At 46.1% G+C, this 23,381-nt stretch overlaps 1 protein-coding gene across 1 annotated transcript; it reads left to right on the forward strand.

Moving 5' to 3' along the window:
• The first annotated feature begins 816 nt into the window (after positions 1-816).
• Positions 817-8,166, forward strand: slc41a2a (solute carrier family 41 member 2a). Its single transcript, XM_034535376.1, has 10 exons — positions 817-1,185; positions 1,554-1,661; positions 3,372-3,443; positions 3,583-3,727; positions 4,872-5,018; positions 5,148-5,295; positions 5,535-5,614; positions 6,252-6,383; positions 7,757-7,905; positions 7,990-8,166. The coding sequence occupies exons 1-10, from the start codon at positions 817-819 to the stop codon at positions 8,164-8,166; spliced, it is 1,527 nt and encodes a 508-aa protein (XP_034391267.1).
• The last annotated feature ends 15,215 nt before the right edge of the window (positions 8,167-23,381 follow it).

Below are 23,381 nucleotides of genomic sequence, written 5' to 3' on the forward strand. Positions count from 1 at the left end.
AAAGACTCGGCACACCATTCAGAGGACGACATGGTCAGCAGAAGAGTGTGAGAATTAGACGCCTTCTATGGTTTCACGTTAACGGTAAAGGACTTTTTAAATTTATTCTACTATTCTACTCCTAACTCCTATAACATTACTTAACCTTAAATGATTGTATATGTTTTTCCATCAAAATAATTGGTGCTTGTAACACTTTCAATCATCAAACCATTTTGAGGGTTTGATGATTAGAAAATGCTTGACTATGAATATTTGACATAAGAAATATACGTATCTCCATCAAAGTTTCTGTTTCTTAACTTCCAAACATATTATATAAACACAACATTTCTTTCAAGCATCTTCATTCGTATTATTGATTTTAACACACTAATGAAAAGCATTTTATTGCAGATTGTGTGAAAGAAGGTTACATAATTTGAACAATGCTTCTGCTGTTTAGTACCTGGTCATCTCTTAGGAATTCCAAATAAAGAGCATTGCCAATGTCAGACAACACAGCCTCAGTGTTGATGGGAAACAAGCATGAAGAATGATAATGCAGGCAATCTGTGCCATCAGATGACTCTGCCAAAGCCAAGCTCTCTGCAACCTAACACTTGATTTTTTCACAAGTAACATAAGTCCTATCATTTAACAAGACTAATTTGCTTCATAACTAAATGTTTAGCTTTGGACTGCATCCACCAATTCAATATTTCTTTATTGTGTTTCTCATTTTCCTTTTAGGCCAACTGTTTGTGACCAGTGTTGGTGCCACGCTGTTTCTCTGGAGCCAAAGCAGCCGGAATAACATCCTGCCAGCTTTTCACCATGGTTGTCCCAGAGTCACAAGAAGCGCAACTGTCCCCAAGTGGCTCTGTGGGCAGAGGTACCAGCCAACAGCACGGATCCAACCCGTCCCCATCTCAAAACTATGGAAGTCCACAACCTTTTAGCTCTAATGGGAATATTTCACCGGCCAACACCAGTCTCCATTATGAGCCACAGGAGACAGACTTTCTGCTCCCAAATCACCTGTATGGTAGTTCAAGGTTCAGTGGATCCACGAGAGCAAAAGATGCAGGTGGCTCCGGTGCACCTACTGAGCCAGTCTGTTCTATGGTGCTTCAGATCCTGGTGCCGTTTATGCTTGCCGGGCTCGGGACCATCTCTGCTGGGATGCTGCTTGAAGTGGTTCAGGTGAGAAAACAAAGTCAAGCCAAGGTTTACAGTTTACTAAATGAAGGACGTTTTGAACACAAGCACATCCCCATTTTGCCAGGAAGTAAAGAGACAGCAGAAAATATAAAATAAAATAAAAACAAATTAGATCTTTAAAGTTGGTGTGAACCCTGCCTTCGCCCAATGTCAGCTGGCAACGGCTCCAGCTCCCCGCGACCCTAAACAGGATAAGCGGTTCGGATAATGGAATAAAAAGATTGGTGTGTTTATTTCAAGTGAGCGTCACCTTGGCTGAAAACAAAGATGGTTTATTGTTGTTTGTTGTTTTGGTGTTGAACGTGGTTCATCTACTAAGTTTGTGGTTTGTGAATGTGTTTTCGAGGCAGAACTGGGACGTGTTCCAGGAAATCACAGAGATCTTCATCCTGGTCCCTGCGGTGTTAGGCATGAAGGGGAACCTGGAAATGACTCTGGCCTCAAGATTCTCGACTGCTGTGAGTGTGTGCGCGCTTGTTAACACACAAACACACACACACAAGCCAGCAATTTCATCCAATCACACGCATCCCATTATGTGCACAAAACGGGACCTCATGTCAGTAATCTATTCATAATATAAACACAATTACAAAGAAATACCATGAGACGTTGCACAAATTATAAAATAACACTTGACAATGCAGTGAAATGGACAAAGATGAGTAACAGAGTTGGAGGGAAAGAGACTAACATGGAAAATTGATTGACTAGGCAACTGCAACCTCTTTCTCAGAGTTGTATTTTTGCCTCCATGCATCATGGGGTTTCTGTCCTCGTGTGAAACCCCTCACAGAGCTGTAAAGACCACGGCAGCAGATCAACTCGCAGCACAAAATCCTGCAGAACAAAAGTATGCTAACGATAGTTCTACGATTCAAGTAATCTGGAATGATGTTTTCCTGGATTACAAGAGAAGATGATGATCAAATATTATCATAATAATAATTTGTTTCAGTAAAACATAGTGATCAGCCACGCTGTTGCACTAGAGTAAAAATAGTACCAACGAAAGCTCTATTTACTTGAGTCACATCTGCCAAATACTACAAGGACCAGCTGCTCAAAACGTATGTCACGTTTTTGAAGGTTTTTACAGTCAGTGGGAGCCAATGAGCTGGAGGGCTGACTGCCATAACGTAGTCAGGGTGGGGAAGTTAGAAAGTAATGCGAGAAGTGTTGCGGCAATATGTATCTTACCGGCTGTCATACAACCAGAACTTGTGTATGAAACAATTTATTCTTGCAAGAAGAGACATCATTATACACAGTCGCATATAGTCTGATAGAGCACTGAGGATAGAGCACTAAAGATTGACAAGTCATCCTGAGATTATACAGGGAGTGAAACAGGACGGGGGCTGATTCATCTTATGGCAGACAAAAGGAATGCTGGATCAGCGTGGGAAGGAAAACATACAGATGAATAACGCCTTCCCTTTATTTATGACATATCCACCCTTGTGTAATTATTCATTTATTTTTTGGGCTAATTTTCTGTCAAGAACATATACCCAAACACATTTTCAATGACCATACACTGTACACCCCCCTACACATTTATATTACATACAGGATGTTCCGGGGCTCATAAGAGTGTGGAAATTGTAGGTCCTGTGTACCTTTACTCTGTCCTCCTGTCTGGATCTGCTTATAGAGAGAGAGTGTGTGTGTGTGTGTGTGTGTGTGTGCGTGTGTTTGGTTTTTATGCCCACGTCGTTCCCGCACAAGGTTGCAACATTGTTGATATATTCAAGCACTGACTCCTGTCTGCTCTCACATTCCCGCACATTTTAGCCTCTGTCTTGCAGGAACCAATCCTTATTTACTCATACTCCATCCTGTAGTGGAAATTAATGTTCCATTACCTTGTGAGAAATCAAAAGTACTTTAAGCATGTTTGCCTTTGAATACTTTATTAAAGGATAAGATATAGAAAGATTATAACGAGTTTACAAGTCATCAAACATGAGTACAAACAATAGTCATGAACATATGTCACGTTCCTCTCACTTTACCTGAGAGGAAGGTGTTGTATCTTTCAAGCGGCAGTGATGTTGAAGAATGATGATGAAGGAATCTCCGTGGAGTGTATATCACATATGACACCATCTGCACATTGAGCTTGCCCAGGTTATAATGCGTTAATCCATATCTGATGTTCTTAGGTGAATGCCGGAAAAATGGAACCTGCCAGAGAAAAGTGGTTGTTGATCGGTGGGAACCTGGCGCTTAAGCAGGTACATTATTTGGGAAAAAGCAACTTTGTGATTGGTTGCAACTAGCTTATCTTCCAATAAACCCTTTCAGTATCATTACCAGTTAATCGGCTTAATTCTGTTTCGATATATCGTTCTCACGAACACCCTTGTTTTACAGCTTCAAGCCACAGTGCTCGGACTGTTAGCCTCTTTGATGGCGTCTTTGCTGGGCTGGATGGCGGAAGGAAAGGTGCCCTTACACCATGTGATGCTCCTGTGTTCAACCAGTATTTCAACCGCCTTCATGGCGTCATTGCTGCAAGGTAACAACACCACCTGTCATCACCTTGGACCGCTGTCCTTAAACAGGTGCATCACATTCCTACACACATCTCAATTACATCTGTTCAAATCTTCTCTGCTTTGCCCTGGACCTCAGGAATCAACTAAGCTTAAAGGACCAGTGTGTTGCTATTATTTGGGAACTATTAGCAGAAATTGAGTATACTATTCCTAACGATGTTGCCATTAGTGTATAACCTCCTGAAACTAAGAATGGTTATCTTTTTGTTACCTTAGAATGAGTCATATAAATAAAGACCGGATCCTCTTCACGGAGTCTGCCATGTTGCACCAGCATGTTTCTACAGTAGCCCAAGACGGACAAACCAAACACACACAAAGACAAAAATGCACTTGATACTTGTTCAGTTAAGTAAGCTGGTCTCCATGTTATAACATTATTCTAGAAATGGGAGTATGGACAGAGGGACTGTGGTAAGTCGCATCTAGGACACAGTTTGAATTTCAGCACAGACCGATTTTAACAACTTCAGTGCAACAGAGACAGATGTGTAGCGAGGTATTATTATGGGCTACATACACAAGCCATACCTCTAGTCTCCACTTTTCTTATCTTTTTGCCCCTACATTACTGTCGTATATTTCAAGCGACAGTGATGTTGAAGAATGATGATGAAGGAATTTCCGCGGACACTTTTCTTTCTGGTATAATAAAGTTTATTACAGAGAGGAATCACAGGTCAGGACGGGTGCCTATAGAACGCCCGGAGACTTCTCGGTCAATCCTAAGTTCTCCTGGACGATGCGAGGGAGGACAGTTATATAGGCAAGCTGTTATGCCCAAAACTTGAGAACGGGGGGCCCCTAACCAAAGACATATACGTTTCAGATACAGGCATACAGACCCTGCCTCCAACAGGTCAAAGGGCATTCCTTCGAGGGGGACACTGACGAGTAACACATGTGGAACGATATTTTGGAATCCGAGCCACTAAGGAAGCTCAGAATATACGACATTACCTTTATTTTCTGACTTTACAGCCATTCTTCCATTCAGGTTGAAATTAAATTAAGTTCATCAGGTCTTTCCAACAGATGCCCTCAGGACTGATCCCATGTCACCTCATAGATTAAGAACATTACCTTGTCTTTAACCCTCTCCAGGTATTATTATGGTGGGAGTGATCATTGGCTCCAAGCGAATGGGAATCAACCCTGACAACGTGGCCACACCTATGGCTGCCAGCTTTGGGGATCTCATTAGTCTTGCCTTGTTGGCCTGCTTCAGTCAGTGGTTCTACTCCCTCATAGGTAAAAAGAAACAAGCAGGTCATGTAATTCTCCCCTTTGGCCACAGATGGTACTTTGGAACTAACACAGACATAAAGATCAGGAACTTTGTTGAAAATAAAGGTCATTTGAAGGCTTTTCTCTTGACAGATCTGTATCCATACGTGTTGTACCTGGTGGACTTGCTATTTTTGTGCCTGGTTCCTCTTTGGGTGGTCATCTCCTCCAAACATCCAGCCAGTCACGTCCTGCTCCGCACAGGCTGGGAACCAATCATTACAGCAATGGCCATCAGCAGGTACTCATCTCCGTCTTCACTGACTTTTTGGAAAGCATGCACATTGTATTAAAGACAACCTGGACTGTGTACATTTAGGTGGGGGGTGGATGTTGAAGTTCATAAATTAAGTGAATTATTCAAATGTACAGGCCTTGAGTTTTAAGATAATACACTTATCATCTCCCTCTCCTCACTGCTTGTCAAAATACAAGGAGAATACAATTTATGTTGGTTTATTTTGGCTGTCTTTCTTTTAGTATTGGAGGACTTATTCTGGACAAGACTGTGTCAAATCCAAACCTTGCAGGGATTATAGTTTATGCTCCAGTCATAAATGGTGAGTTTGAATTTTTCAATTCATAGTCATGGATGAATCCTTAAGCTCCAACACGACTCAGAGAATTGAGCATTGAACGAGATTCATAGTCGCTTCCCCATTTCAAGACACTGTTTTTATTAGTGCCATACATGACTTCAAAAAGCTAGTGCAAATTGATGAAAAACGTTGCCTTTTCTGTTAAAAGTTGCAACACATAAAACACTATAGTGATCAGATTAGAAACATGCATGTTTGTTCTACAACTGTGTGGAGAACAGTAATAGGATGGGCTTAAAACACAATTGTAAAACCTTAATGTGAAATTTGGAGAATTCCAGTCCATTCATGGGATGACTGGTTTAAGTGATAGAGAAGGAAGACAAAACTAATCAATTAGCTCCAACTGTTGCATTGTTATTCATGGTCAAGATGACTTAAAGGGAAAATCTAAACTACTGCTCCAACACTTAGTCTATTCTGTAATATGCAGCTATTGTTATCCCAAAGATGTTTGAAGAAATCACTGAGGCCAATGCAATAGAGTTTATTCTTTGAGCAACGTTTAAACCCTGGGCAGTTGATGGGGAACACTGTCTTGTTGTGGCTCTTGCTGTGTGAAGTCTGAGGAATTCCTTTAATCTTGTGTTTTCTATAGGTATTGGAGGAAACCTCGTCTCCATACAGTCTAGTCGTATTTCTACTCATTTGCATTTGAATTACTCACCTGGAGAGGTTCCTGAAGACCGTAAGGGCTGCTACAGCCCAGGCCACACTTTCTTTGGCTCAGGTAAAGATAAAGAATAATAAATAAAGAATAAAGCCTCTTCACCTCATACCTAACCCCTCCACCCCAATTGGATAGAAAAGAAAGTATATAAAATGGAGTAACCTCCAAGAGTCAATAAATTATCAACATGATAACATACTTACCTAAAACATTAGATCACAACACATTTGAGTGGTCCAGCATTTACACTTGCACCTTTAGTGATCTGATGTTCAAGATACTATGTGAACACACTAGTTCACATTTGTTGGGGTTGCTGGGAAATATAGAAGTTGCAAGTATTTGTTTTGTTGCTAGCGAAATGTTACTTACAGCACTGAGGAGAGAACCCCTTTGAAAGATGTTGTGGCTGATTTTCTTTTGGATGGATGCTGATTCATCTTTTAAAAACCTGATGCTGACTGCTGGTGAGGCTTCACAGGAACTTACGCACAGGACCTCAGTAAATGACCACCTACAGAGCACAAGAGAGGTTCAATCAGAGTTCAGTTCGCGTATATTTGGGTTCCGGTATCAGCGACAAAGTCTCTTACCACAAATATACTACACTTTCTCACAAATATAAAAACATAGTATTTATAACGTAACATGTAACCCACTGTCCTACCCCGTAGTCCCTCCCAGTATTTCATATTTCTCGTCACTAACGTCCATCATGTTAACCCGCCCAAGCCGGTTATCTTAAAGTATGCGGCTGCTTCGCAAACATCTCCCACTCGTTGCTTCTCTAATCGCCTTTGTCATAAACATCCCGTCTCTTCCCAGTTTAGCCTCCCAGTCTTTGATCCCTAGCCTCTACAGCTCTCTTTCTACTGGTTAATTCGGACCAGCGCAAGGTCACTGCGACTCTCTCTCCATCCTGTGTCCTTCAAACCGGGGAATCCCTTCATTTATCTTCTCAGGCTGACTATGCACAGTGTATTATGGGGCCACTCTTCCTCTTCTTCTTCTTGATGCACTTCCTTTGGCTCATGTAAAGATGAAAAAGTCAAACCATTTGTAATGGAAGTGAGTCTCAGGCAGACACAAAAGAGGGCAACACACGGGATCTTGCAATTAACTGGTTTTATTAGTTCCGTTTCCTCCTTCCGAATGCTTGGCCAGCATCTGCTCCCTGCTCTCTCTCTCGTTCCCCAGCTACCCCTGTTCATCTTGGGAAGAGACACAAAAACCCCAATTGACCCCAGCTGAGGCTGATTACACATCCCGGCACTGTTCCCTGAAACAGACCCCACTCCATCCACTCTGTAGCTGAGCCTAACCACACCCCGCTGCCACACCATTCAAATAAAGAATAAAGCCCCTTTGCCTAATTCACCTCACACACACACACACACACACACACACTCTGATGTTCAGCTTTGTCCTGGCAGGAGCAAATCATCGATCTGCCCGGGTTCTGCTTCTTTTGGTGATTCCTGGTCAGCTCATCTTCTTACACGTTATCCACCTGATGAAAGGAGGCCAGACTTTGCCCAGTCCTCTCCTGACTGTCACCTTCTTGTCTGCTTGCCTCATTCAGGTGAGTGAGACATCTGGACATTTTTCATCTGCATACTGTATACATCCTCACTGTTTCACAATATCACTTGTGTCTGTCTCTTAGGTCTTTTCCCTGCTGTGTGCAGCTGACTGTATGGTCCACTGTCTATGGCGGAGGGGTAAAGACCCCGACAGTTACTCGATACCCTACCTCACAGCCCTCGGAGACCTACTAGGAACTGTTCTCCTCGCTCTTGCTTTTGTCGTGCTGTGGTCCATCGGTGACTCAGGCAGTGTGTAGTTTCACTGCAAGAAACGGTTTAAGTAGGAGCAAACATGACAAAACGCCCTTTGGAGGAGTGACATTACAACGACAAAGAAACCTTTTCATCAAATTGGTTCTTCATATTTCCTCATGCACGTTTGCCATCATTATTAAACATATTTAGCAGACCTGACGTGGTCAGACGTCTTCGAAAGCTAGAGAGTTTCCTGCTAAATCGTTTATTGTGGTTCTGTAGCAACTTGTCTGTGTGCCTCTGATAATATAAATTCTTATTTATTGTCATAATGTTATGCTTTTGTCAGATTACTCAAGTTCAGAATAACACATAGAAGGTGAAATTTGTGTCTGGGAATGTCTGCTTCTCGAGAATAGATAGAGCCTTCTCACAACACACCTATATGTTATCTCTCATTAGAAAGTGATGCAGTGATGCAGCTGTGTCAGCTGCATCACTGCCCTTGTGATCACTCTTTGGCCCATGCTTCCAGGGGTCATAATCATACAGTCTATGGTCATAACAGTCCAGGAGAAAGGCTGGTTGACCTCACATTCACTGTAAAATGTAATAAGTTGACTTTACTTGAAAAACGTGAGGAAACCGATTGCCTCAACACTTCTAAGTAAAGTAGCTCAATAATTTTAAGTTCTTAAAACTGAAAAAAACTGAATTTAGGCAATTCATGTAATTGCAGTAAACATTAGTATAGTTAACTCATTATTAATTAGGTTAACTATAAAATGTAAATTCAGACAACTTAAAGATATGAGTGAACTTAAAATCTTTAATTATGTTGACAATAAATAGTCAGTTCAGATAACTTAAAGATCCAAGTTATATTAAGTAAGCGGTACTAATAAGAAAGAGTTATCTTTACTAGTCCAAGCGTCCATATTACTTGGAAATAATCAGGAAACCGATTGCCTTAAAATTCTCAAGTAAGCTGAACTATTATTCTCAAGTAAGCTGAACTACAACTACTATAAGCTGTTGAAACAAAGATAGAGAACAGTTATAACAGTTTTTGTAACAGGAGATATTAGTAGAACCCCTCTACTATCATGCAGACATGTGTAGGTGTACAGATACCCGTTTGAGTGTGAGATGAATTTTTTTTATTATTCTTGAAGGCATTTGGGTTTTGAATGGGGCGACTTGAGAGCTGCAACTGGACCCGACTGGAAAAACATGAGATACCACCAAAAAGGGCCCCAATCAGGGATAAGTGATCAGTGAATCAAGAGAGATAGATTGGGCAGTTAAATAATGTTGAGTAAAGTCTACTTACAAAGCCTGTCTTGAAGAAGTGTGCATTCTCATCTCCAAGGATGACAGGAAGGCCACAGAGGACTGCTGTTCGCTTCCCAGTCACATCTGTACTCAAACAAAAATCTCAAACACACACACACTTTTCCTAAGTGTTAAAGGACAATCAATTGACAGCTCTGCATGCAATGGCACTACTTTAGTAACCACATAAAGAAAAATTACTTTGCTTGAGAAACTTACCCCTGGTGTGACTTGTGCAGATACTTGGACATCTCCAGGAAGAGAGGAGGAGTGCATTTGTCGAGTTCTTTGAAGAACTCTGCTTGCAGATTTTTGCTTGATAAGCGACAGAACTCAGCCAGAATCTAAAGGAAAGAGTATGATCATTTAAGATTTAGTCACATTACCTACACAATACAAAACGTAGAGTACCGCTTGCTGTTGGGACTCGCTGTGGCCGAGAGGTCAGCCGTCATACGGTTGTTGTTGAATTACTCCTCGTTCAACTTAACATTACATTTCATTTTCATTCAATGACAGTAACGTTGTGCGACTCCCGTAATGCACAGTGCACACAAGTGACACAGCCACGGTTATTAATAACCGCTAACATCCTGTCTGCCATTAAAAAAATGCTTAACGTGACGTTATATGTTAAGTACGTTACTTTTAAATTGGTAAACGGATAAACTGGTTTAGAATTTTGACTCGTTTCCCGACGAGGTCCCTTCCACCGTTAACCCATGTAGCTACACGACAATAAAAAAAAGACCGAATTCAAGAGTGGCCCTGAAATATTGACAATAATCATTGCACCCGCTAATAAGCACGATAAGTTTGCTGAAACAAGTTGTGGTTATATTTAGACTAAAGCTCTTCTGGGGTTACACACGGTGGACTTGACGGGCTAGCTAGCTTAAACGCTAGCTAACGTTAGCTTTCGAAATAGAAGACGCAAAGTTAACATCCAACCAATAATTAACATATGAAGAATATGGCGAAGAGACGACGACGTTGGCTAAATAGATGAACGGTAGCGCTTTATTATCAAACTTACCTTAAAATAACTTGACACAATGGCGCTTTCTTCCCGCTTCGTCATTCCGATGGGTCCTCCTCACTCGTTTTTTTTAAGTAAAGGTTACTTAAGATGATAAGTTTAATAACTTTGCTCATCAGAAAGTGTTCTTTACCAAGTTTCTTTAAGTATGGTCAACAAAGTAAGCAGACATGAGTTAAGCTCACTATTTTTTTTAAGTAAGGTCAGCAATTACATTTTACAGTGTTGTTCATTTTACATTTAAAGGGCAGTTTTCCATCCATCCATCCATTATCACCCGCTTATCCGGGGTCGGGTCGCGGTGGCAGCAGGTTCAGCAGGCCGACCCAGGCTTCCCTCTCACCCGCAGCAATTTCCAGCTCATTCTGGGGGATCCCGAGGCGTTCCAAGGCCAGCCGGGAGATATAATCCCTCCAGCGTGTCCTCGGTCTTCCCCGGGGCCTCCTACCAGTTGGACGTGCCCGGAAAACCTCTAATGGGAGGCGTCCAGGAGGCATCCTAACTAGATGCCCGAACCACCTCAGCTGACTCCTTTCGACACGAAGGAGCAGCGACTCGACTCCAAGCTCCCCCCTGATGTCCGAGCTCCTTACCCTATCTCTAAGGCTGAGCCCGGCCACCCTACGGAGGAAGCTCATTTCGGCCGCTTGTATCCGAGATCTCGTTCTTTCGGTCACGACCCAGAGTTCGTGACCATAGGTGAGGGTTGGAACGTAGACCGACCAGTAAATGGAGAGCTTTGCCTTCCGGCTCAGCTCCCTCTTCACTAAGACGGACCGGTACAGCGCCTGTTTTACTGCTGCAGCCGCACCGATCCGCCTATCGATCTCCCGCTCCACCTTACCCTCACTCGTGAACAAGACCCCGAGATACTTGAACTCCTTCGCTTGGGGTAGGCAGTTTGCCCCCACCTGGAGGGAGCAATCCGCCGGTTTCCGGCAGAGCACCATGGCCTCAGATTTGGAGGTGCTAACTCTCATCCCTGCCGCTTCGCACTCGGCTGCAAAACGCCCCAGTGAATGCTGGAGGTCACGGTCCGAGGAGGCAAACAGGACCACATCATCCGCAAACAGCAGAGAGGCGATCCCGAGACTCCCGAACCGGATCCTCTCCGCCCCCTGGCTGCGCCTAGATATCCTGTCCATGAAGGTCACGAACAGGACCGGTGATAAAGGGCAGCCCTGGCGGAGGCCAACACCCACCGAGAACGTGTCTGACTTACTACCGAGGAGACGAACACAGCTCCTACTGCAGGCATACAGAGACCGGATGGCCCGTGCCAACGGGTCCGGCACCCCATACTCCCGCAGCACCCCCCACAAAAACCCCCGAGGGACCCGGTCGAAAGCCTTCTCCAGGTCTACAAAGCACATGTAAACTGGTTGGGCAAACTCCCAGGACCCCTCCAGTAATCTTGCGAGGGTAAAGACCTGGTCCACTGTTCCACGACCGGGACGGAATCCGCACTGTTCGTCCTGAATCTGAGGTTCGACAAGCGGTCGGAGCCTCCTCTCCAGCACCCTGGCATAAGCTTTTCCTGGGAGGCTGAGCAGTGTGATACCACGATAGTTCGAGCACACTCTCCGGTCCCCCTTCTTGAAGATGGGAACCACCACCCCGGTCTGCCAGTCCATGGGCACTGTTCCCGACCCCCATGCAACACTGAAAAGGCGTGTCAACCAAGACAGCCCAACAATGTCCAGCGCTTTCAGCATCTCAGGGCGGATCACATCCACCCCTGGCGCCTTGCCGCCAAGGAGCTTTTTGACTACCTTAGCGACCTCTGCCAGGGATATGGGTGAATCCACCCCAAAGTCTTCCGGCGCTGCCCCCTCTCCGGGGGACATGTTGGCCGGGTTTAGGAGTTCCTCAAAGTGCTCTTTCCACCGCCCGACGATGTCCCCAGTCCGGGTCAGCAGTTCCCCCCCCCTGCTGAGAACAGCCTGGGGTAGACAGATAAAAGGGCAGTTTTATCTTGTTTTAATGCCGTGATTGATGTGCGCCCTCTAGTCAAGGGATGGTGGATGCAGTGGGAGTTCACCTGTTGAATTGTGGTGATATAATTTCAGATTTTCTGTGGCACTGGAAGTAATTATTGTTGAGCTCCCAGTGCGTTGACCTATTGATTAGTGACCACACTGGATTTTTTAAACTTTTTTATTCAAATTGATTTTAGTGACACTGATTGTAATAAAGCAGCCTGTCATGGCACTTTGACCCATACAGACTGTTGACGTAGTCATAGACTCAGCAACTCTGTCTTTTACCAGATTTCTTGATTCTCTCGTTTGTTGAATTCAACATTTAGCTAATTCTTGTTTCTTGTGCCTTTAGCCGTGTAGCCTCCTGCCTTCATTCTGCTCCTGTTTACACTCTAGACTACTGGTTCTCAAACTGTTTCTGTCACTAAAGTGTAATAAGACAACCGTACTTAAAGTACTTTTGATTTCTCACAAGATAACGGAACATTAATTTCCACCACAATGGGAGAAATCTTAACATTGTTACAAATGGGAACTGTGGTAGATATTTGACTGAATAAAGGGAGACCTACAAAGAGAAATTTGTTTTTGTATTGTGGTATATTCTCAGCTGCCTTAGGAGCTCGCTTCCAAGATACCATCCCCCTAAAAAGAATGCTCTTTGACCTGTAGGAGGCAGGGTCTGTTCATGTGTCCAGAGGGTATGGGTTAAAGGTTTGTCTCCAAATATTCTCCGCTTCCTTAGAAGATCGGCTTATAAGATACCGTTCCACATAGTTGCCCTTTGACCTGTTGGAGAAGGGTCTGTCCCTGTGCCCGGAGGGCACCTGTTAAGAGGCCTCGGTGTGACCTCCGCTGCTATGTCCAAATCTTGTTATATGGTACTCCTCCCATTGTCTGTAAGGGACGTGTTTAGATTGGGGGCACCTGAGCGACGGTCTCCAGTTTGCGGCCTATATAACTCAGCTGCCGTGACGTCTTCAGTCAGATCTTCCATTTGGCTGAGAAGCTTCTCTGAGCGATCTAGACGCTCGTCCTGACCTGTGATTCCTCTCTGTAATAAACTCTATTATAACAGAAAGAACAGTGTCTGCGGAGATTCCTTCATCCTCATTCTTCAACATCACTGCCGCTTGAAAGATACGACAGTATATAAAAGGCTTCTGCGCAGAAGGACCAAAATTAACAGTGTACAATCAAGCGACTGCCCTGGAATTGGAGCCAAGTGCATTCTTACCAGGGTGTTTATGCGCATAAGGACAAAGAATCAATACAGACATTTCTGATATGGTTAAATATGTCTAATCATACAGAAAAAGGCTTCACTTATTAAAGCTCATGGCACACTCTTGGCTTGGACAGACGGGAAAAGGTGCAGACTTGGTCATTTCAATTTTAGGAGCCTCTCAAACTCCTCCACCACGTGTGGTGATTTCCTTGTAAAATGTCATAATTAATCATGCTTTATCAAGAATTAATCAAAAACATACTGGATTCAACACATCTGATTTATCATAGAACAATCACAAAGTCATACACTTCTTACCGATATATGTATGTTTGATCAATGATTACAGGATAAATATCACATTCCTGTCCATTCACATTGGTCTTCTCTTCTTTCGGAAGCATCAAGGCCACCTAAATTGAACATCGACGTCCATTTCTCTGGGCTCTTTGATAGGCTTTAGAGGTGCAGAGAATGTGAGAGACTGTGATAAGCATATCCTGTCTGTGGCTGTGAGAAACTCCTATCATCTCAGTCTCACAGAGATACGATGTGAAAAGGCAGTCTCTACAGAAATGAAGTAATATCAAACCAGGTGCACAAAGCCAAAAAAGTAGAATTGTAGCATTAAGAAAGCTAGTGCATCATTTCAACAGAATAAAGCCCTTGGAAAAATGCATGGGGCAGAGGTCACCCAGGCCCAGCCCCGGAGTGGGGGGCACAAACCTCCGGACCGCGTCGGTGGAGGGTTCCGGCTGCCGCCTCTGTGCCGCAGACTACTCCGGTTCCCGCAGTCGCCTCCGTGCTGCAGCCCTCGCCTGTTCCTGTTGCCGCCTCCGTGTTCCGGCCAACCCCAACCTCCTGGGACCTATTGGACTTCCGGCCGGCCCTTGCTTCCTTTGCCTTGTCCCAGGACGCTTTCCGGGACATGATGGAGTCCCTCCAGGCGTTAGACAGGGTCCTGCTTCGGCCGCAGTCCCCGCCGGTTCCTGCCGATGCTGTCCCGTCGGCGGCCCGGCCGACCCCAGCTCCTCGTGTCCCATCGGCGCCCCGGCCGATCCCAGCTCCTCGTGTCCCGTCGGCGCCCCGGCCGACCCCAGCTCAACGTGTCCCGTCGGCGCCCCGGCCGACCCCAGCTCCTCGTGTCCCGTCGGCGCCTCGGCCGACCCCAGCTCCTCGTGTCCCATCGGCGGCCCGGCCGACCCCAGCTCCTCGTGTCCCATCGGCGCCCCGGCCGATCCCAGCTCCTCGTGTCCCGTCGGCGCCCCGGCCGACCCCAGCTCAACGTGTCCCGTCGGCGCCCCGGCCGACCCCAGCTCCTCGTGTCCCGTCGGCGCCTCGGCCGACCCCAGCTCCTCGTGTCCCGTCGGCGCCTCGGCCGATCCCAGCTCCTCGTGTCCTGTCGTCGCCCCGGCCGACTCCAGCTCCCCGTGTCCCGTCGGCGCCCCGGCCGATCCCAGCTACTCGTGTCCTGTCGGCGCCCCGGCCGACTCCAGCTCCCCGTGTCCTGTCGGCGCCTCGGCCGATCCCAGCTCCTCGTGTCCTGTCGGCGCCCCGGCCGACTCCAGCTCCCCGTGTCCTGTCGGCGCCCCGGCCGACCCCAGCTCCCTGTGTCCCGTCGGCGCCCCGGCCGACCCCAGCTCCTCGTGTCCCGTCGGCGCCTCGGCCGACCCCAGCTCCTCGTGTCCCGTCGGCGCCTCGGCCGATCCCAGCTCCTCGTGTCCCGTCGGCGCCCCGGCCGACCCCGGCTCCTCGTGTCCCGTCGCCGCCCCGGCCGTCCCCGGCTCCCCTTGTCCTGTCGCCGCCCCGGCAGACCCCGATTCCCCGGGTCACGTCGCCGCCCCGGCAGACCCCAGTTCCCCGGGTCACGTCGCCGCCCCGGCCGACTCAGGCTCCCTGTGTTCGGTCGCCACCCTGGCCGCTTCCTTTGACACGACCTACGGCTCCAGAGCCCGGTTCCCCTGAGCCCGGTTTTCCGGAGTCCGTCTGTCCGTCTGGTGACCGTCCTTCTGCCCGTCCCCCGGAGCAGGTCTATGTGCCTGGTGGCCATCCTCCTGTCCGTCCCCCGGAGCCCTTCCGTCCGCCTGGTGGCCGTCCTTCAGCCCGTCCCCCAGAGCCCTTCCGTCCGCCTGGTGGTCGCCCTTCTGCCCGTCCCCCGGAGCAGGTCAGTCCGTCTGGTGACCGTCCTTCTGCCCGTCCCCCGGAGCAGGTCTATGTGCCTGGTGGCCATCCTCCTGTCCGTCCCCCGGAGCCCTTCCGTCCGCCTGGTGGCCGTCCTTCAGCCCGTCCCCCAGAGCCCTTCCGTCCGCCTGGTGGTCGCCCTTCTGCCCGTCCCCCGGAGCAGGTCAGTCCTCCTGGTGGTCGTCCTCCGGCCCGTCCCCCGGACTTCTTCTGCCTTGCTTTTGGTCCCGCCTCCGGCTCCCCTCCACCCACCCTGGGGGACTGTGTTGGGTCGTCTGGAATCCGCCCCTTGAGGGGGGGGTTATGTCAGGATCTGTAGTGTTGTTTCGTGTTTCCTGTCTTATTTTGAAGTCCTTGTCTCTCGTGTCCTCTGTTTCTCTTCACTTCCTGTCCCTGTGATTGTCTGCCCTGTTCCTGATTGTTTCCTCCTGTGTCCAATCACCTGCACCAGCCCTCTGTATTTAAGTCCTGTTCATGTCATTCCCCTTGGTCGGTTCGTCTTGTCTAGATCGTGGAAGATCTTGTGTGCATGTTTTGTATCCTGGTTTTTTGGAATCCTGTTTTGGAATCCTGTTTAGCAATAAAAGTTGCTTTTCCATCGTTGACGGCGTTTGGGTCCAGTGTTCCTGTCGAGCTGCACATAACAATCACAAGTTTGCAGTGTGTAACTTGTGATCAATCCTGCAGCTAATTGCCTGCATGCACATTCCTCCTGCTGTCGATTAATAAGCACTTATTTTACGGCCACGGTCTGGAGCTGGATGTTCCAGTACACAGCCCCCAACCTTTGATCCCTTGACCCTTGGGACTTTAACTCTGGAGCATATGTGACGGGTTGGAACACATGCACTCTTGAGCAGGCTAGAGAGTAGGGAGATGTCATGCTCTGTTGTGCTTGATTGTGATTGTTCATAAATGACATGTAAGTGTTTAGAAGATTAAGGTGTTGACTATGGTGTTGTTCTTACATTATTTATTTTGTTCATTATTGTCCAAGTTAAAATAATAGAGTAAAGAGATGAGTGATCTACTAAGCAGTCTGGATCTTGAGTCTGAGATCGATTGCTTTAGTCGCCGCCCACATACCTCTGGGAAAGTCGTGATCTTTTCCTCACTAAAGTAAAGCCTTGTTGAGGAAAAGACACCAAATCACTCTCGTGATTATTTATCCCCCCTTTTAGATATGTTGTTGGTTATGAATGAAGTTAACATGTCAGTATGGATGTAATATGTTTCCTGAGAATATTGTTGGTCTGTTTTGGTTACTTAAGAGTTGAGTTTTACCGTGAATATTGAAGTGTGTGTTTGTATTGCAATGTACGTGAGTTCCCGCCTGTTGACTGAAATTGCAGCTAGCTGTGTCAAGTGTAGCTGCCATTTTGTGATTCACAGAGATCAAGCTATTTTGTGTTTAGTGATATCTGTATGTATATAAATAACTGTGTTGTGCAAAAGGACAAAAGTAAAGCCTTGTTGAGGAAAAGACACCAAATCACTCTGGTGATTATTTATCCCCCCTTTTAGGGGTGTAACATTTTGGAGGCACCGCTGGGATTGCTGTTCAGATGTCCAGTGTCCACAACCTGTTCGCTGAATTCCGAGCCAGCTAAATCCCCACATTACAACCCAGGCAGGCTGCAGTGAAGGAAGTGTTGCTGTACAAGGAGAGCTGGAAGCTGGAAGCTGGTGGTTGAGTACACGTCACCTGAGGCCAGTTTAGAGATCATCAGGGACAGAAAAGACCATCCAGTTCAGAGTTGTCCTTTTCAGTTAAAACCCATCCTGCCCTGTCAACATGACGACAACTCTGGAAGAGCTACAGGAAGAGGTAGTAGGTGTATTACCCACCCTGACCAAAGACAATTTACTCGAAATATGTGATTTTCTAACCATATCAGACAATCAAAGAGCAAGTCTTAAAGGGAAGTCACGCATATCATTGGTGACTCTGATTTTGAACCACCTTGAAAGAGAGGAGGTGGCGGACCTAGAAGATGACGGCACGTCTGAATTATTATTACTGAAGGACTATGTTTTTGATGTGTTACAAAACAAGCATGCTGAGAAGGCAGGAGGAATACAGAGAGAAATAGAGGAGCAACCACAAGGATTGAAATTCAACCAGAATACTGTTAATGACACTGCTAATGATTCTCCACCCCAAGGCAGACAAGTGGACATGCAGCCTTTAGCCGGTGCTCAGCAGCAACAGAGCGCATACTGGCGCAAAGATTTAAAGATTTCTGGTCAAATCGGCGAACCAGGCCAGAGAGATAAACTGACATTTTCCAGTCTTGCTCACCAGATTGAGAATGGACTAAACAGAGGATATCCTGAGATAGAAATAGTAGACGCTGTCATCAGAGCTATTTCTCCTGGCTTACAGCTACGCAGCTACTTGGAGGGAAAACCACACCTTACTCTTCCCACTCTTAGATGCATCCTGCGCTCGCACTTCCAAGAAAAGACCGCCACGGAGCTTTACAAGCAGTTAGCTTCAGAAGCACAGCATAGCAAAGAGACCCCTCAAAGTTTCCTGATGCGAGTTTTAGATCTAAGACAGAAAGTACTGTTTGCGTCCCAAGAGTCAGAATCAGGGCTTAAGTATGACCCAGCTTTAGTTCAGAGCATGTGTTTACACACAATACTTACTAGTCTCCAGAATGACAGTATCAGGATAGATATGCAGCCCCTCTTGTTAGATACTGACACCGCAGATGAGCTTTTGCTGGAGAGGCTAAACATGGCCTGTGCTAATGAGACTGAAAGAAGAAACAAAAAGAGGTTCAGCACTCCACAGCCAGCTACAAGTGCAAGCGTAGTCCAGTCAGAAGACCCGTCATTTGCAAAATGCCCTGTGAAGGAGGCTAAAACAAAAATGCCCCCTGAGTTGTTAACAGAGTTAGCAGAACTGAAGACAGGTGTTGCTTCTCTTAAAGGCCTCAGTGCAGAAATAGCTCAGATTAAAGAGACATTGCAGCAGCCTAGGTTTCAGTCACAGCCCTATCCACCACCAGCTAGAAGGCCAGAGAGAGACCCCCAGTCACATATTTCACAACAACAGTATCATAGTAGCCACAGCCAGCCCCAAAACCCCACTCCAACTCACCCCCAGTCTGCACCTCACTTGTACACCAACCGCCCTGCTTATGTTCCAAGGAGGTGGTTTGTCTGCCAGCAGGCAGGGTCAGAGGAACGTTGCACGGACTGCTACCACTGTGGAAGTGGAGAACATTTTCAAGCTGGCTGTAAAAATAGAGGAGCCAGACCATCGAGAGAGGCCCCTTTAAATGGGAGATGGTTACCCCTTACGGGACGAGTGTTAACCATAGCCAGTGAAATGTCCCAGAAATGTGAAAATTGTGGCAGTTCACCAAAGAAGCTTAAACGATGCTCATCCTGTAAAGAGACACTGTATTGTTCCAGAACATGCCAACATCAACACTTGACTGAACATCAGAGAAGATGCAACCTGTCAACTAAAAGTGAAAAACCTCCCTGCAAAGACAATAGTTTGCACTATTCGCCACCCTTTGCTCCAGTTGACCACTCCCACAAAGTCACCTCACTAGTTGGCAGGCGGTGTCTTGTGGAATGTTACCTGAACGGTCACCAGCTCCAAGCTGTATGGGACACAGGCTCCCAGGTATCGATCATTGATGAAAGATGGAAAACTGAATACTTACCAGATATAAGACTGAGAGATGTTTCAGAACTCGTTGACTTACCTGATGGATTAACATTGACTGCTGCAAATGGAATTGAAATGCCTTACCTGGGATGGATTGAGACCACTTTCCGGCTAGCCTCTGAAACCGATCATACAAAAGAACTGATCGTTCCTGTGCTTGTGATGAAAGGATTTCACCTGTCCCATCCCCTCATAGGTTTCAATGTTATTGAACACATACTGGCGAAGACTGAGAAGACTAAGAAGTACAGTGCTGTGAGGAAAGCTTTCCCAAGTCTCAAAATAAATAAGGTGAGAGCTTTTATACAGACTGTGAGTGTAGAGCAGATAGACGAGTACACGGTGAAAACCAAGAAAGAGATGATTATAGTGCCAAAACACAGTAGCATTCAGATTGAGTGTTGTGTAGTTGTTCAGCCTTTCAAGGAAGACATGACCATGCTATTTCAGCCAGACCTGAACCCTGGGTGGCCAGATGGCCTTGAGTTCTACGACACACTAGTCAGAGTCAGAAACGGTGTTTTACCAGTCATCATAACTGATGTTGCTAACCCAACTGATCATGACATTGTTTTATTTGGGCGCACTGTAATTGGAACAGTACAAACCATCCTTACTGTGATGCCTCCCCAAATCTTTGAAAAAGTGGCAACACCAGCTACAGTGAATCACACTAGCACCCAAACTCCCTGTAAAACTGTCGAACAGTGGGATCCACCCGTAGATGTAAGTCACTTAGATGAAGGCCAGAGACAGGTAGTTAGACAAATGCTGAGAGAGGAGTGTCATTCCTTTTCAAGGTCAGACAATGATATCGGCTGCATTGAAAGGTTGCAAATGAACATCTCTCTCAAAGACCCTGAACCAGTCAAACGCACATACATATCCGTGCCAAAACCATTGTACCAGGAAATGAAGGGGTTACCTCCACGACCTAATAGCACAGGGTTAGGTGAGGAAGTCTAATTCTTCATATTCCTCGCCTGTCGTATGTGTTAGAAAAAAGGATGGCACCCTTCGGTTGTGTATAGACTATAGAGACCTGAACAGGAAGACACATCCGGACTGCCAGCCTATCCCTCGGGTCCAAGATATCATGGACAGTTTGGGTGGTAATTCTTGGTTCTCCCTCTTGAATCAGGGAAAAGCTTATCACCAGGGATTTATCTCCGAAGAGAGCAGACCAGTGACAGCTTTTGTTACATCGTGGGGACTTTATGAGTGGATACGCATTCTCTTTGGCCTTATGAACGCCCCATGCTGCCTTCCAGCGTTGTATGGAAGAATGTTTGGAAGGGCTCCGAGATAACATCTGCATCCCTTATCTGGATGACACCCTCGTTTACAGTGAGACCGTTGAAAATCATTTGGATGTGAAAAGTGCTGAAACGTCTCAGAGAGTATGGCATCAAACTCAAACCAAGTAAGTGTGATCTCTTTAAACCTGAGGTCCAGGATTTGGGAAGAATTGTGTCTGCAGAGGGCAGCAAGGTTGACCCAGCAGATTTTGAAGCAGTCAGGGCATTGAAAGAGATCAGACCACAGAATGTGGGTCAGCTCAGAAAAATGCTTGGCTTACTCACCTACTACAGACAATACATCAAAGACTTTTCAAAGAAAGCGAGCTGTCTGTATGACCTTCTTAAAACAGACCCAAACGAAGCTCCAAAAAAATCAAAAACAAAGAAAGTCAGCCATGTTGTCGGTCACATGGACTGATCAGCACCAACAGGCACTTGAACAACTAATCGACTGTTTGCTCCACCCACCAGTGTTGGGCTTCCCTGATTTCACTCAGCCATTCATTGTACACACAGATGCGTCATACCAAGGCTTAGGAGCAGTACTCTATCAAAAACAAGATGGCAAGCTGAGAGTCATTGCCTATGGCTCCCGCTCATTAACAGCAGCTGAGAAGAACTATCACTACCATGCTGGAAAGTTGGAATTTCTAGCTTTAAAATGGGCAATCACTGACAAATTCCGTGATTATTTGTATTATGCTCCAACTTTCACTGTGTATAGTGATAATAACCCCCGCACATATGTCCTGTCCACTGCAAGACTGAACGAAACCACTTCCAGGTGGGTTGCAGAGTTGGCTGATTTCCACTTTACAATAAAGTACAGGCCAGGGAAAGAAAACGGAGACGCAGATGCTTTGTCGAGGATGCCACTGGATGCAGAGTCATTGATGAGAGAATGTTCTGAGGAGCTGCCACCTGATATCATCGCTGCCACGACCCAAGCAGTTGAGGTACAAGAAAAGTCTCCTGAAATGTTGTCATTTTCAGCTGCATCCATGTCTGTCTCAGTTGCAGATGAGTCAGCAACAGCATCAGTCAGCCCCATTCCAAAAGATAAATTAACAGATTCACAAAAATCAGACCCGTATATCGGTCCATTGCTAGAATGCAAACTGTCAGGTTCCAGACCGCCTGTTAAGAAGCTAAAGACATTCAGTTCAAAAACAAAATGTCTATTCCGAGAATGGGACAAATTGACAATTGACACCGATGGTGTTTTGTACAGAACTACCAAAGCCCGTAAGCAGTTGGTCCTACCAGACCGGTAGAAAGGAAAGGTGCTGGAAGAGCTGCACGATAACATGGGACACCAAGGTGCAGACCGCACTGTATCTCTAGTACGAGACCTATGTGACTAAAGTTTGCACCTTTTCTCAAGAAGAAAAAAACATGCCATGAAACAAGAGCTCCCCTGACAAATATTGTGACGACACAGCCCTTTGAACTAGTATGTATTGATTTCCTACATCTCGACCAATGCAAAGGTGGATATGAGTACATTCTTGTGATTGTGGACCATTTCACACGTTTGGTTCAATCATATGCCACCACATCAAAGTCAGGAAAAACTGCTGCAAACCTCATCTTCAATGACTTTGCCCTGAAGTTGGGGTTCCCCTCTCGCATCCACCATGACCAAGGGAGAGAATTTGAAAACCAGTTGTTCAGTCAGTTGAAAAACCTCAGTGGCATGGCCGGATCTAGGACGACACCCTATCATCCGATGGGGAATGGTCAAGTAGAGCGTATGAACAGGACTTTGTTACAGATGCTTAAGACACTGACTGAAACAGAAATCAAACTGGAAAGAGTCTCTTAACAAACTGGTATATGCCTATAACTGTACCCGGTATGAAGTGACAGGTTATTCACCATTTTACCTTCTTTTTGGGAGATCACCTAGGCTTCCAGTTGATATGCTGTTTGGATTGTACACAGAGTCAGGTTCCAGTGACTGGAAAATAGGTCTGAAGGAAGCATATGCCATTGCAAATGAGAATGCAAAAAATCAAAAATCTGACACCAAGAGGAGGACCAGGAAAACTGCGTGACTATTGGGAAGACACAGTTCACACAGTAGTGAGACAAATGGGGTCTGAACTGCCAATTTATGAAGTAAGACCAGAAAAGGGTAAAGGACGATCCAGGGTCTTGCACAGAAATGTCCTGTGACCACTTACCTTTTGAGACACAACCAGAAGTAAAAAAAAGTGACACAAGCAAACAGAGAAAAAGACACCAGCAAGCATTACAGCTTCAAGAGTCTGAAGACAGTGGGGATGAACTATGAGCCGTTTAAGGTGTCCACGTTGCCTGCGGAACCAGGGATGGAGCCTGAACATGGTCCCCTGCCAGTGGAACAGAGAGTTGCAGTGACAGTCCCTGTTGCTATGCCAGAACAACCTTATGATGGAGATCAGCTGGAGGAGTCAAGCACTTGTACTGAAAACCTGTCTGATGCTCGCTCACCACATACCTCACCATCGTCAAGTGCTGAACTTGGAGAGCCGACCT

The sequence above is a fragment of the Cyclopterus lumpus genome, chromosome 6 (assembly GCF_009769545.1).
Source record: "Cyclopterus lumpus isolate fCycLum1 chromosome 6, fCycLum1.pri, whole genome shotgun sequence".
Classification (NCBI taxonomy): domain Eukaryota; kingdom Metazoa; phylum Chordata; class Actinopteri; order Perciformes; family Cyclopteridae; genus Cyclopterus; species Cyclopterus lumpus.

Coding starts and splice junctions, on each gene's coding strand:
- slc41a2a (XM_034535376.1), top strand. CDS start 817: ATGGTTGTCCCAGAGTCACAAGAAGCGCAACTGTCCCCAAGTGGCTCT. Junction 1,662..3,371: donor CCTCAAGATTCTCGACTGCT/GTGAGTGTGTGC, acceptor TGATGTTCTTAG/GTGAATGCCGGAAAAATGGA. Junction 5,019..5,147: donor GTGGTTCTACTCCCTCATAG/GTAAAAAGAAAC, acceptor TTCTCTTGACAG/ATCTGTATCCATACGTGTTG.